The 15,890-nt window shown below is 42.0% G+C and overlaps 1 protein-coding gene across 1 annotated transcript; it reads right to left on the bottom strand.

Moving 5' to 3' along the window:
• Positions 1-13,587: 13,587 nt before the first annotated feature.
• LOC147452830 (uncharacterized) lies at positions 13,588-15,469 on the bottom strand. Its single transcript, XM_086518430.1, has 3 exons — positions 15,214-15,469; positions 14,617-14,890; positions 13,588-14,320 (listed from the first exon to the last, which is right to left on the bottom strand). Exons 1-3 carry the CDS (start codon positions 15,334-15,336, stop codon positions 13,917-13,919), a joined length of 801 nt encoding a protein of 266 aa, XP_086374556.1. The 5' UTR covers positions 15,337-15,469; the 3' UTR covers positions 13,588-13,916.
• Positions 15,470-15,890: the final 421 nt, after the last annotated feature.

The raw sequence follows: 15,890 nt of genomic DNA, 5'->3' as shown, positions 1-15,890 counted from the left end.
TCTAGATCATGCCAAGCGCCCAGCTCGAGGAGAGGTCGGACGAGGCCAGCGAGGACAGGCTCTCAGTCAATGCCAACACGATGCGCGGCAATATTCTCTATCTCAAACCTCATGGTTATGGCTATTTTCGTCCCCACATACAAGCTCACCAGCATGATCAATAACGAAACGTGGGTAACACACGCAGCACTACATCGTCCTCTCCAAACCACATAATGGGATTATCGCCATCCACCTACTGCAAGATGATTATCACCAACCCCAGTGCATTAGTATCACCCCTTTCAGCAACCCCATCGTCCATGGTGAGTATTGCAGAGCCACGACATCATCAAGCTTTATCTCCACCTCTAGATACCCTGCATTTACTTCCATCAATTTTGATATGTACATAACATGGTCATCATATGCCACGTGCTCCCTTTTGACATACGTGGAGGACATCGACAGCGATCATGCAACGACAAATGTAAGCCGTCGCATATCCACCATTTTGTATATGTTCTCAAATACACATCCACTTTTTGCATATGTATCTCTCATGCTTCTTGGTGAGGAGGGGCCTTTGATGCAGCAACGATATGAGAGATCGTGTTGGTTTTCAACATTGGAACGCGATGCTTTTTAACGCCGCCACATAGGCGATCACAAAACATTGGATTAAAGTCCTAATCGAGGGTTATACTTGAGATTATCCCGCAGTCAGTGTGTTCCAAGAGACGACGTTTCAGACAGAAAGCTCCTCAAGCCCTTTTTGTGCTTCACATTTGCTGAAAACATCCTAGGGCTTACGGGTGATGCAACATTTGGCATACAAGTCAAGCCAAGCATAACGTTTTTTTTTACAGCCCTTGACTAGCAATGTCATCATGAAATCTTTTTTCCATCTCAACCTTTTAAAAATTGCCAATATGCCAATAGCCACTTGTATCACAATATCACCTCGTCATCGGGTCCAATGCCAAACCATTTCGAAATCCCCTTGGCGATCACCTCCTCATACGATTCACGAAGAACAAGCCATTTGCACAGAATCCGAATGTTCTACATCAGTTCTTGATGGTGAGATGGCAGATTGCCGGTCCAAGCTCCCACTCCTTTGCAAGCTCATGTTGTCACAATCGGAGATGGATTGGATATGGTGGATGGATAACGATGCGGCACACCATTTGTGCTTTTTGTCTTCGCCATGTAAAGCATCACAGGGGTTGAATATCGCAAGTACATGAAATATCATAGGTACATATAATGAGTAGATCTTGTTGCATGTGTTGCCAAAACGCTGCTAAAGCAATTATTTGTCATAAAATCTAATATCTAACCAACCCAAATGATTTTCTCATATTAAGCTGATCATTTAATGTGGGAGAACATACGGGAACAAAAGTTAGAATATAGACATATGCTTATGGATCTATCTCAACACGGGGCCAAAGTTAAAGGGGTCCAAATGAGAGATGGTATGTCCTTTGAACTTAGGCAAGCTAGGGCTGACCTTGAGGTGGGAATCCTACCCAAGCATGAGGTGCTTGCTAACTAAGGTGCTTAAAGTGTTTGTGGGAACCTTGCCCAAGCTTGAGGTGCTTCTCATATTTAAATGACTAAAGTTCTTGAAGTGTTCAATTCAAACATGATCTCTCAAGAGGCATAAACGATTTTCATGCTTAAATGACTAAGATGCTTGAAATGTTCAATTCAAACATGATATCTTAAGAAGCATAAAAGACACATGTCAAGATCCTCCACATTTGGTCCTCATGATGTGCTTGAATCCTATTGAATAGGCTTTTTAGATGTATAAAAATAAATAATTAAGCTCTTTCTCTCAAAGAGAAAAAGAGGATACATGTCCAAATGATATAATTAAATAATACCAAAGAGAGAGAGAGAGAGAGAGAGAGAGAGAGAGAGAGAGAGAGAGAGAGAGAGCAAGCATGAGAGGGGGTATACTCTCCCACACACACACACTCTCTCTCTCTCTCTCTCATTGTGTGAGGTGCAAAGTGCAAGAGCTCCATCTCTTTCTCCAAGCTTGTTGAGAAGTTGAGAGCCTACACCAACACTCTTGGCTATGGAATGCAAATCCAACCAAGATCCATGCTTCAATGCTTAAGCTTGTCATCTTCTTCATCTTCATTACTATGCTATTATGGTATGCTAAGCAAGAAGAGTGATGATAAGTGAGAAACTATTTCTTTCTCCTATGAATGATTCTTCTTCCTCTTCCATATCTTCATTCCCTGCTAGCTCTCTCCACCTTCGAAGGTGTTTGAGGCCTTGGGACTGAGGCTTGGGATAGTTAAATGCTTTTTGCAAAAGTTTATGTTATGCTCGTGATGCTTGAAGCTTTCCATCTTCATTGCATCGCCTAAGCCACAAGGAGCACAAAGATTGTATTGTACCAAGTCTCTTTTGATAGGAGAATCTATAATACAAACGTCTTTTGGAGGGGGGACCGGCTCCAAGTAAATCCGGTCCTCAACTATTGTCATGTTCTCTAATACCCTCTCTTGCAAAAATATTGTTCATGCTAAGTTAATTAAGTACTATGTTTATGTTGCTACCATCAATTAAGTTCACCCTTTGTGTTCTCAAAGTAATCTCACAAAAATGCTCACTCTAATTTTCTCTTAATTCCTGTATTCTCAAAGTTCATAGGCCATTTTCATTACATTGCTATTAAAGTATTTGGTTTCTCTTTTCTTGCTTAAGAAGAGAGGTCCTTAAGTAGCGTATTAATGGTTGATTTTGTTAATTTTATTTGGGTGAGTGGGACTGGATCTATTATCGGTTTTGTTGAGCCCACTATGTGGGATATGGTGCACACCTCGAGAGCTTTGGTCTTAATAATGGGGTATTTTTAGAATTGCCTACAACTTCACCATTATTGAGCCATAAGAAGTCCGAAAGGAGTTAGCCCTTGGCAATTCTGCAATATTAGACCTACTCCACTACCCTTTATAATTAACCAATTCGAGCAATGGATGTAGATACTGAAGTTTAATTTTCAAAGGCTAAGAGGAATAGAAACTAAGGTTTTGAATTGCCAAAGAATACACAAAGTAAACACATAAGTATAATTAGCATGGCTGACAAAAACCAAGAGAGTAGAATGAACATTGATAGCTTTGATTTTGCACATGAAGGTGCTAATGATGATGCCCCCATGTTTGTCAGTTATCTTGTTACTAGGTTGCACCAAGCTATGGGCAACCCTGCTTTGCAAGCCAAAGTTACAACAAATTTGTGCTTATGGGATTTCCCTTCCTCTCCAAGAGGAGAGAGAGAGCTTAAGAGGCCTCTTAATGAGACCCTCAAAAGAAAACTCTCTCCCATACAAGAGGAGGAATCCAAAGAACAAGAAAGTAATGAATCTCTAAGTTACTCTGAAGATGTGGCTCCATGGATACAATGGTCTAAACAATCGTCAACTCCTTCCTCCCAAGAGGAAACGATCAACACACAGTCCTTCTCCTTGTCACTCCAAAAGGGAAGAGAGGAAACAAAGGAAGAAAAGATCAAGAAAGAGGTGACCTTCTCCTTTTTTTCTCCTTCTTCTTCACCTTCCTCCTCTTCCGACAAAAGCTATGTGAGTGCGTGAATGCGGTGCGTGTGTAGAGAGTGAGAAGAGAGAGAGAGAGAGAGAGAGAGAGAGAGAGAGAGAGAGAGAGAGAGAGTACACAGGATGTGGGTGGAGCTCCCAAATCTCATTGTATGAGCACAGTGTGAGAATGAGTGAGAGCTCCTTATTCTTTTTATGCATAAAGAATAAGGAGATAAATGTGGGTGGTCGGACACTTCTCGATGGACACGGACAAAGCACGGTGAAGCACACTGCCTTTACTTAACATTCTCCCACTAAAGGCTGTGTGCCAATAAGTGCGAGAAGATTAGCCTACAACTAGTATATACAAGAGGTGAGAGAAGACAGTTCTCAATCTATGCCCACTGGCTCACTCTGTAACCGCTCTAGTGCCTCTGCAACATGCATACCACTAGGGCTAGAGCCACGATGACAGTCCTCATGTAGGTATCGAGTGACGACTTGTATGGCTCCACAATGCACAATGCCAGTGCCAACCATCTCATGACTAACAACTCCCACTGCAAATATACCAACCGCATAAGCAAGATCATGTCTCAAGACCAAAAGGTCATAGATGAGAGACCCGAAAGCCGACGAAATATACACTATGTGTGCCAACCTATCCATGTCAGTAACCTCAGTGCCATATGCATCCTCATCAAGAACCACCTGACTATGTGTCACCATGTCAACATCATGTGGCAAAGGCATATCTGTTGAGAATGACTGCAAAACCAAAAAATCGGCACCACTACAATGACACATAGATGTTTGAAGAACACTGTCGCTCTCAAACGTATCAGACGTATCGTAGAACAATGCATCGGTCTTTGGCTCAACTGATGTCACCTCAACTGATGACTGACAAAGCTGTGTATCCCCAGAGATACCACCGTCTGCGTGAACGTCACCACAAGAAAAATGCACAACCCGCTGTCCATGCAGCACATCCACAAAAGAGACGCCCCATCTCTCGCTCCAAACATGGCTGCAAATACACAGAGACTACATTGCCTCATGTGTCAGAAATATGCATGGGTATACCAGATCACTCATAGCACCTCTGGCTATCACCAGTGATCCCCTATGCATCTGAAATGAACGCTCTCTAAGCAGTACACAATGCCCACTGCTTTGTAATTGACGCACTGAAATGAGACTCTGACTGAGTCCTGGTACATAGCGCACATCTCGTAGCGTAAGCATTGCACTACTAGGTAAAGACATGCATACATCTCCAACACCCTCTATGTCATACGTTGAACCATCAACAAACTGCACACAACCAAATCTCCCACTAGAGAAAGAGCAAAACAAATCACGATGTGGCGTCACGTGAAAAACTGCATGCTCATCTAGTAGAAAACACGTAGACAATGTGCTATCCCAGGACACAAAGTAGTCTGAAGGCAAGCTAGACTCAAAAGTGACATGCCCATCACATGCATACTCTCTAGCATATGTCCTCATAGTAGCACCATGCATCCACCTCCTCCGCTACCTCATACGTATGAAGCAACGATGCCTAATATGCCCATTGTGGTCGTAGTGCCAACATGTCATTCGCGATCGTGAGCAAGAACCGCCTCTAACCTGAAGCATCTCCATATCCATGCTAAAATTATGGCAAACAATGCTCGAGATAACAAGACTCTTCAACCCGAGAGCAAACCACTGTCTCAAGCAAAGAAGCTGAGTGAACGATCAAGCTCACCAGCCTCTGCACAATAGGCATACATTTTTGGCATAATATTGGCAGAGTCTCCTCTGTAACTGGCGCCAAAAACTCAATAGTAAATCGCAATGGAGACAACCAAAAATGCCCAAATGGCCAATCCAGGAATGTACTCGTCCGGAATCACCTCAAAAGTCATACACAGAGCCAAACAGCTCTAGCCGGAGTATCACTCAACGACGCTACAAATGACATACATATATGAGTGAAAAATTGCTGCCAAAATGTGTCAATGAATTAACAATGTGCCAGAAAATCATAGCATACACAACTTCTCACTCCTACGAGAGTGGGTACAAGAACACCAAACCGTGTCCAAACTGACAAAACCTGTCAATGTGAGAGCTAAGCTCAATCACAAACTATGGCGAGTAAACTCCAGCCACTATCCCACAAAAGCATACACAAAGCAAAAGCTCAAGACACCTGCTGTGCCGAAACTGGTATGCAAGCCAAAACACTACAGAAGATGTCCTCAACGGCAAATGGCAACACTTGTGGGGGTACTAGACTCAACCTCTAGCTGGGAATTAAAACTAGAAGCTCCAAATGGCCGAGCACTCACAACTTAAGACAAAAAATCCAGAGCAAAACATGCTCGCGATGCACCACCCAAAAGGGAAAACAGTGCACGCAAATCCTGAGTGCTACAAGCAATCGCAATCTCGATCGTACCAACAATGCGCATAAAACTAATGGGAAAATTTTGCTAGAGTTCCGTCAACAAAATGGCTACAAAACCAGTAACCAAATTGACTGCCTACTCAAAACCATGAGCAACCAAAGTGCACTCCAAATGCATGCATCCATCTCCACACTTTGTATACATCATTGCAAACACCGGCAAATATAGTACATAAATACCTGCTCTACTTGTGACTGCCAAAAAAAGCATGCTCGAGGCATACATTGCCGAGCTGAAACTGCAATCACACGAGTCTCCATGAGCATCAAACCACATAAGGCATACATAATATCCTCTACTTTTCCAATACCCTGTAGCCGGTCAGTCCATATATCTCAAAATCGTTCAAAATTTGCAAAAACTTCCTTTTGCCAAGTTGTAGACCACGCGAAAACGGTTGGGAGTGGAGGGAATGGACATGAAATGTGCTGTTTTTATAGGTCAAAACAGATCTGTAAAACTCTGCAGCTGTGTATCCTAGACGTGCATGCTGTCTGAGTGATGTATCTCAAAATTGATAAAGATTTTGAGAAAACTTTGTTCTGCAAAGTTGAAGAGGACAAAAAACCGATTAGGAATAGAGAGAATTGGTTTGAATGAAAACGTTTTGATAAGCCAAAATAGATATGCAAAAAAGTGCTACAGTTTTTACTGCTTCTTCGCCGAGCTCCAATGATGCTCCTTGTTCTTTGTATGTATAAAGAATAAGGAGATAAATGTGGAGCCGAACACTTGTCAGTGGACATGGGCAAAGCACGGTGAGGCACACAGCCTTTACCTAACAAGCTATGGCTATTCTCCTAGAGGATACAAGAGGAGAGACCATTGCAAATCATACCCTGCATGGCAAAGGTCACAAAAGCTCAAGAAGTTCAAAGAGGCAGGAAAGAATATCTCTTTTCTCACCTATGATGGCACCTTTGGTGACACCAACAAAGTATTGGCCTTCATTCAGCAATTTGATGTGGCCTTTGGAGACGAGGGCTTCACGGAGTCCTCCAAGCTATGCCATGTAGCTATGCACTTCCAGAAATCGGCTCGTCAATGGTGGCCTAACCTTGTGGCAACAACAAAGCCCCAAAGACATGGAAAACTCTACGAGTTTCCATCATGAAGCAATTCCTTGCAAGCGATGCAAAGGACAAAGTACTTACCAAATGGCACAGTTTGAAGCTTCTCTCCTATGAGTCTATTCACAAATATGTGGACAAGTTTTGGGATTTACATCTCAAGGCTACTGTCTTTCAAAAGATAGACTTCATCAAGCAAAAACAACAATTTTGTGTGGGATTACTTGAAGAAATGGCCGAGTATGTCAACTCCCAACGGTCTCATTCTATCACCGAAGTAATCCACCACACCATGGTTGCTTCTCGCATCAATTTCCAACAAGGGGCTAGACGGAATGTCAAGCCCATGGAAAACAAAGACAAAACTAATAAAGGGGAAAACCAATGTCCAAAATTCTTCCCAATGCAATTCCAATAACAACAACAACAACAACCGATCCAAGGAGAAGGGAGTTTACGAAGGTAAAAAAAAACTCTTTCATGAAGATCTTGAAGCTTTTCGCAAGGACCATGAGTGTTTTAAGTGCGGGGAGCAAGGACATGGCTATCGTTCTTGCCCCAACTGCAGTGAGATTCCTAGAGCTTCCACCATCAAAGCTCCAAAAGAGGATTCTCATTGCAAAGGATCACCTCTCTCCTATGCTTGGGAAAAGTAAGGGAACACGATGCCATTTATCTTGTTCACCACTGGCTCTACTCACAACTTCATATCAACGGCGTTGGCCACCAAGTTGGGCATTCAAACTTTTAAGATGGGAGATACCGTAACTGCTGACACAGCTTTCAAGGGACAACAAGTCTCCATTTCTCCCTTGATTGGAAAGTTGAGGCTTCATGTACAAAGTGTCGACAAAGAAGACTTTTTCATCTCTCCTCTCCAACATGAGGATGCTATCCTATGGGGCACCATGGTTCAACCGCATGGCTGCCAGCATGAAGTTTCCTGAAAGGAGAATCCACTTCATTTACAGGGGAAAGAGCATGTATATAGATGCTAACGAGTCTGGTCATACTATACTACTTGTAAATTCACCGGTTTTTGATAAGTAAAAAAAAGCTCGGTTTCTGCGTACATGATTTTTGTCAAAGAATCCACTAATGACGCTAATGATTTATCAAATGAAAATGGTAGGAATCAAGAAGAGTTAGACTTGTCTACTTTTCTAAATGGATTCCAAGATGTCTTTATCGATGATATTCCTATCGACCTACCTCCAAAACGAGGTGATGATGACCATTGGAATGAGCTTCTACGAGGAAGCTCACCGCCTAACAAGCCTCCTTATAGAGTTTCTCAAGCTCAACAAGAGGAGATTATGAGGCAAGTGCAAGAACTGATAGATAAAGGGATGGTGATGCCTAGCTCCTCTCCTTTTTGTTCTCCAATCCTTTTAGTGCAAAAGAAAGATGGCACACACCGCATGTGTGTGCTAAAGGGCATCACTATCAAAAATAGATTTCCTATACCACGGGTCGAAGATCTGTTTGATAAAGTGCAAGGTTCGACCTACTTCAGTAGGATTGACCTTAAAAGTGGATAAGGATAGTGAATGAAGATATCGTAAAGACCGCATTTTGTACAACATTTGGTCTTTATGAATATCTAGTTATGCCTTTTTGCTTGACTAATGCACCGGCCGCATTCAATCTCACAAATGACCTATCTTCTATGATACATGAGTATGCTATTGACCCTGACTTTAAAGACATAATATCAACCCTTGCATTGGGGAGGAAAAAAGAATCATTCACCTTGCGGGATGGTTATCTTCTCCATTGCAATAGGCTATGTATTACCCACTCCCTTCGTGAGAAAGTCATGGATGAATCCCATGCTTCTCCCTATGCGGGGCATAGAGGCATTCTACCTACTCTTTGAGGAGTAGAGATGTACTTCTATTGGCCTACCATGAAAGTGGACATACAAGAGTATGTTTCAAAACGTGTCGTATGTCAAAAGACTAAGTATAATAGAGGGAAGAAACTTGGATTACTCCAGTCATTGCCAATCCCTAATTCACCATGAGAGGGTATATCCATGGATTTTATCTTTGGATTACCCAAGTCTATCCATGGGAATACAAAAATATGGACAATAGTCGCCAGGTTTAGCAAGCAAACACACTTTATTCCTCTCAAAAAGACTATTCAGGCACACCAAGTGGCAACTCTCTTCATATCGCAGATTTCAAACACCATGGATTACCAACATCCATCGTGTTAGATAGAGATCTTAGAATGACCAGTAATTTCTGGAAAGGTCTCTTTGAAAATCTAGGGACAAAAATTTCTCTTCGGCCAATCACCCACAAACAGATGACCAAAGTGAGACAGCCAATCTTACGATACTCTATCTACTAAAGACTTACGTTACAGAAGTAGATCAACGCTCATAATATGGGAGAAGTACTTACCCTTGATAGAGTAGCGTACAATAATACTATCCATACTACTACGAGAAAAGCACCTTTTGAGATCATAGAGAGAAGACCTAAAAGTCCCTTGCTACTTAAAGTACATGGAAAGATCTTCGCTGTTGTTGATGAGTATAGCGGTGACCTACAAGAATTTTTTCAAAAGGTTAAGGAGGCTATATCCATCTCTCAACAAAGACAAAAAGCTGCTTACTGACAAGCACAAAAGAGTCTTAACATTCAAAGAAAATGATTGGGTCTTAGTTAAGTTTTTCAAGGCTCGATTGAAGCAAACGACGGGCAAAAATCCTACAGGCCATCAAAAGTATTATGATAAACTAACAAAAAGATACTATGGTCCTTTTCAAATCTTGAAGCCAATCAATGACATGGTTTATCAACTCAAGTTGCCCAACCATTGGTTCATACACAATGCTTTTCATGTAAGCCTACTTAAGCCCTACAAAGGAGAGCCACCAAGAGAACCAATTATTGAAGACCCTCCAGACATCAGACCAAGAAGAGGTGCTACAACCGGAAGCGATCCTTCCGCATGAAGACAAGGTACTACCACATGGTAAGATTATCCGACGCTATCTTATTTAGTTCAAAAATTATCCTTTTGAAGATGCTAGATGGATGCAAGGAATACAGCTTAAGGATAGTATGAACCTTGTCAATGCTTACAATGCTATACTAGAGTAAGCAAACGTAAATGTTTTCTAAATGAGCAATGTTTTTGTCTTATAAGACCAATCCTCTTTTGTGCACAAAATTTAAAAAGTATGCATACTTATAATCATGTTGTGATGACGACGTCACTCAAAAACCAAGTAGAATTTGTCACTCTACTTTGGGAGTATGAGATATGGACTAAAGAGCAGACATGCTTGCGGGGGCATCTACGGCTCCCAAGTACCAAATGGACTAGTCATCCATTCTGAAATGATGTCGTAGTGTGAAAAGGGACCCTCTAACCGATAAGAAACATAGACTAATGACTAAGACTTTCTCTCTTCTACTTCATAGTCGAAGATAACTATGATTTCAAGAGAGAAATAATGTCATAAAATCTAATATCTAACCAACCCAAATGATTTTCTCATATTAAATTGATCATTTAATGTGGGAGAATAAACGAGAACAAGGGTTAAAATATAGACATGTGCTTATGGATCTTCTCAACACGGGACCAAGGTTAAAGGGGTCCAAATGAGAGATGGTATGTTAAAGAGCAATGCTTAAAACTTTGCCCAAGCTTGAGGTGCTTCTCATACTTAAATGACTAAAGTTCTTGAAGTGTTCAATTTAAACATAATCTCTCAAGAGGCATAAACGATTTTCATGCTTAAATGACTAAAAGATGCTTGAAGTGTTCAATTCAAACATGATATCTTAAAAAGCATAAAAGACACATGTCAAGATCCTTTCCATTTGGCTTTCATGATGTGCTTAAATCCTATTGGATAGGCTTTAAAGGGGTCCAATGAGAATTTAGATGCATAAAAAAAAAAAATTAAGTTCTTTCTCTCAAAGAGAAAAAAGAGGACACATGTCTAAATGATATAATTAAATAATACCAAAAAGAGAGAGAGAGAGAGAGAGAGAGAGAGAGAGAGAGGTGGACTAAGCATGAGCGGAGGTATACTCTCCCACACACACATACACACACACTCATTGTGTGAGGTGCAAAGTGCAAGAGCTCCTTCTCTTTCTCCAAGCTTGTTGAGAAGTTGAAAGCTTACACCAACACTCTTGGCTATGGAATGCAAATCCAACAAAGATGAATGCTTCAATGCTTAAACTTGTCATCTTTTTTATCTTCATTACTATGCTATTATGCTATGATTAGCAAGAAGAGTGATGATAAGTGAGGAACTATTTTTTTCTCCTATTAACGATTCTTCTTCCTCTTCTATATCTTCATTCCCCGCTAGCTCTCTCCACCTTCGAAGGTGTTTGAAGCCTTGGGACTAAGGCTTGGGATAGTTAATGCTTTTTGCAAAAGTTATGTTCGTGATGCATGAAGCTTTCTATCTTCATTGCATCACCGAAGTCACAAGGAGCACAAAGATTGTATTGTACCAAGTCTCTCTTGATGGGAGAATCTATAATACAAACACCTTCTGGAGGGGGACCGGCTCCAAGTAAATCCGATCTTCAACTATTGTCATGTTCTCTAATATTCTCTCTTACAAAAGTATTGTTCATGCCAAGTTAATTAAGTACTATGTTTATGTTGTTACCATCAATTAAGTTCGCGCTCTATGTTCTCAAAGTAAAATCACAAAAATGCTCTCTAATTCTCTTAATTCCGCTATTCTCAAAGTTCATAGACCGTTGGCATTACATTATTACAATACGAAAAAGCGGACCATCCTTGAAAAGTAGAGCATAGGTTTGTGATGGCAAGATGAAAAGGGATCTGTCAACTTACGCAATCTTGCTAGTTTCTTTTAATAGAGCCATGCACATTCACTTCTCCCCCTCTCTCTCTCTCTCTCTCTCTCTCCGTTGAGAATAACTCTTCGACCGTCTACTACACTTACGATTGGTATAAGGTGGCAAGGCAAATTAGGTGCGGCAAGGAATGTACAAGGGGGCAAAGTTGGGTGCAACAAGTTGCCACTTTCAAGGGCCCACATGTCTTAGTTGCCATCCCGAGAGTAGTTGGAGAGGGCACAAATTGAGAAGGGCTCTTGCTAGCCTTGCCATGCACAATGTTTTGGAGCCTGATTGGGTACGACAGATTGGGAAGGGTCCTTATTAACCTTGCCATGTATTATACAACTTTTAAGGCCAAAGTTGGACACACGCGAGAGAGAGAGAGAGAGAGAGAGAGAGAGAGAGAGAGAGGTGGTGTCCATGCTCGACGTCCTTCTATTGCGGTTGATTTTTAGAAAAGCTACTATAGTTCAACATAGGTCACATGTCAACGCCTCCTCTCCTCCATCTCTCCTGCTTTCCTCCATATGTGTTGCATCACGTAGCTCTTATTTATTTAGAGGTGTAGTGATCTGTATCAAGAGTGATGATGAGACAATTGCCCATGGTGAACATTCGGTGAAATCACGATAGCCGGCTCTATGCAGACCTTTAGAACAATGCAAAGAAAGCAGCGCTCTTGTTTTCTTTTCCAACTTTAGCATTATGCAGACCTTCAAATCAAAAGGCAGCGCTGTTCTTGTTTTTGTCCAACATAACCTCATTGAGGGGCTCCTTGCTGCACGGTTCGCCTTGTGGGCAATGGCTCAGATCATGCCAAGTGGCCAATTCTATGTTCAAGAAGTCACCAAGTAAATAGACATCCCATGGAAAGAGAAAAATGCTCAAGAAGGGCGTCTCTATTCTCTCCCCCCACTCAAAAGAATAAAGAAAACATGTGATAAGCATGCAGCCATTCTTTGGCTTGCGTGTTGCTAGATTTGCTAAGGTCACCAAATTCCAGCGATCTATATTTCTTCAAATTACTAAAATCTGGAGTTTTCTCTCGGTCGGTTAATATCGTCCATGTTTTAGTTGAAAAATCACCGTTGTCAATGCATGTCAGTTACTTTAATGACTTAAGCAATTGAAAATCATATACTTTGTTAAGTGACTAAAGTAATGGACATATTTAGCCTTTCCCACGCACCACCCCCCTAAATGTGTACAATAGTAACTAATGGTGACCAGCATAAAGGAGACTACTTGCATTTACATTATAGCTGAAAAACAAAGGTACGGAGTACTTTCAGAACTACCACTCCCAAACACTTAATTTTTTGTGATAGAATTCAACGGATGTGGGACTCTCTCTCTCTCTCTCTCTCTCTCTCTCTGTGCATTGTCTCGATGCGTCCAATCCTCTAAAGAACCAAAACTCCTGGTGTTAAACCCTCACAAAATAAAGACATTGTTAGCACATGGTGGTGGTTCAAGAGCAACCGCACATTCAAGATGTCAGTCCAAACTCAAACTTTCATGGATGCCGAGACTACTAATAATACATTTTAAACAGAAAATCCTCTCACTCTCTCTCAACAAAATCCATAGCACTGCTAGAATAGATAAATGGCAGCATAAAGTTATGCACAGATAGCTAAGGCATCCTGATGTCCAAAAACCTGAAAATAGAAATCTTTACTTGCAGGAAAAAAACAGTGCGGATGGGACCACCTCTCTTAATTAAAAGCCAATTAATCACCTGTCAAAGATGCCAGTTTGACCACGCATTCTTGAAAGACAAATTTTCTTGCCTTTCTAGCCCTTGACATTACAGACTAGTACTTTCATGTTTAAAGCTTACAGCCAGGGCTCAGGCCAAGATGGTATGAATCCACTTTGAAACATGATGAGGGTTATATGTAGTTCCCTGCTTTCCTCACGGAACTAAGATCGCTTCTTTGACCGAAGAACAGCGCTTTAACCAAAGAACAAAGTCAGATTAGTGTGACCACATTACAGAGCTATGCTGTGGCTGAGGTGGTCCGTATTGCTGCCAAGGTTCATAACAAAAACTGGAACTTGAATTGCTTAGTTGAGGGTTAACAAAGCTCGCACTCAATTCATTATCTTCTTCCATGGCTTCTACACCCGAGGTTGCATCATCCACAGACATTCCATCAATGCCTACATTACAAGGCTGGACTGCTCTTTGTGATGCTAGCATGTTTACAGTTGAATTTGATTCCCAAGGGATCAAAGCTAAGTGATTGTCTAGGACCACATGAGGTTGACTAGCTTCCTCTTCTGACAGGTCCACTATTGTCACTCCGCTTTTGGGTGCTTGAAGCCAAGGCAAGTCCTCGACCTTCCTGTTCCTCAATAAATTTGAAGCATCCAGAACTCCTGCACACACAAGCCCCTCCCTAAGCACGAATACTAGATGACCAAGCTTGCAAAGTGGCAATTGATCAGACAATTTTAACATACTATAACTAGAAATTGTATGACCAGACAGACAATAATAGCGCGTGCACACACATACACACAGGCGCGCGAGTGGAAAGACTGGTTAGTAACACATGCTGATAAACATCACAAGAATGTAAGAACCTTCAACTTAAAAGGATAAAGGAGTGTCAAGTAAAAATGCAAAGAGAAGCAACCAGATCTGCTGCACAGGCAGGTCAAGAAGGCTGTACCTGTTTGTAACATCCTTGCATTGAGGAAGACTTGGGAACCAGCGCTTGGACCTCCAGGAAAGAGAGGAGGATTGACAGGTTTATACAGCACTATAGCCCTTTCATTATTCAGAGGGGCTGATGGCAAAGGTTCCACCAAATGTTCTGAGACATCAACATCAGGGGGAGCAAGTAGCATCTCACTTGAAGGTTGATCACTAAAATCTACCTCAGGTGTAGGCACACTGGCAAAATTGGAGACAAACTCATTGCAATGACTAGTGGAACCAAATTCCTGCATGGCCATGACTCCGCAAGTCAGACCACCATGAGGAAAATCCAATTAACCGTGCATGCAAATACACTGAAATGCCACACCCAGGTAAACGCATGCTAGAAAGAAGCTCATAAAGCTTTTCCATGGCAAATTGACAGCTTCTGCGCAAGGAGACCTTTACAGAATGAAAAAACAGCTGTGTGATGCGAGAGTATCACCGATCCCAGATATCTCTCTCTCTCTCTCTCTCTCTCTCTCTCTCTCTCTCACCCCCGCGAGTGGCAACAACAGACCAAGCAAATTGTACCGATTAGTTACACACGACAGACAAGGTCTCTTACCTGTCGCATTCTCTTGCTGCGGGGGGAGAGGGAGACGCCATTAAGGAGCTCAAGCACAGCATCGCTGTCGTCACATTTACGCTTGTGACGAGGAGTCGAAGGAAAAAAGTTAGGGTTTTCCATGGAAGCGAGGAAGAGCAGGTGAGGAACGAAGAAGCGAAACCAAGAACAGCTCTGCCTTTCTGTGCGCGCGTATGTGCCTTCTGTGTGAACAAGTTTGCACGCTGTCTGTTTAGGTTCTTTTCTGCTGTTCCCGATTATTCCAGAAACGTCTGCGTTTACACGTGCCCGGGCTCTCTTTTGCTTTTCCATGCGTCCGGACTCCTACTGGACTTCTGAGTAACCCTGATTCTTTTGGCCTTTCCAAAAGAGAAATAGCCTTTGGGTGTTATTGCCATCCCCTTATGAAAATGGATGCGTATAGCGTTTGCAAAAAATAGGGGTTTCGATTTGAGGAGAGAGAGAGTGCATGGTGCCGTACTGATGAACAGTTTCACCCCTAGGGTTCTAGCTTCTGTCCTGCCCTTCTCGAGGCCTTACGGCAACTTTCCTCTGCTGGTGACAGGCCCTTTCCCCTCCCCCTTGGGAGGACCATTCTATGGCGCCGCACGACGCTCTCTAGAATGGATTCACCACTAGAATCGACGAACTTCAGTAACCAAAGAACATGTTTCCTT

Source organism: Adiantum capillus-veneris, chromosome 8, assembly GCF_014529385.1.
Source record: "Adiantum capillus-veneris isolate H3 chromosome 8, ASM1452938v2, whole genome shotgun sequence".
In the NCBI taxonomy this organism is placed as follows: domain Eukaryota; kingdom Viridiplantae; phylum Streptophyta; class Polypodiopsida; order Polypodiales; family Pteridaceae; genus Adiantum; species Adiantum capillus-veneris.
Note: the sequence above shows the minus strand (reverse complement) of the source record. Positions and strands in the feature narration are given on the sequence as shown.

Bases quoted from the DNA above. Each gene is read 5' to 3' on its own strand.
- LOC147452830 (XM_086518430.1), bottom strand. From the start codon at position 15,336: ATGGAAAACCCTAACTTTTTTCCTTCGACTCCTCGTCACAAGCGTAAA. The intron at 14,891-15,213 runs GTAAGAGACCTT...ATGGCCATGCAG, and splicing joins GCAGCAAGAGAATGCGACAG to GAATTTGGTTCCACTAGTCA. The intron at 14,321-14,616 runs GTACAGCCTTCT...TTGTGTGTGCAG, and splicing joins TGCAAGGATGTTACAAACAG to GAGTTCTGGATGCTTCAAAT.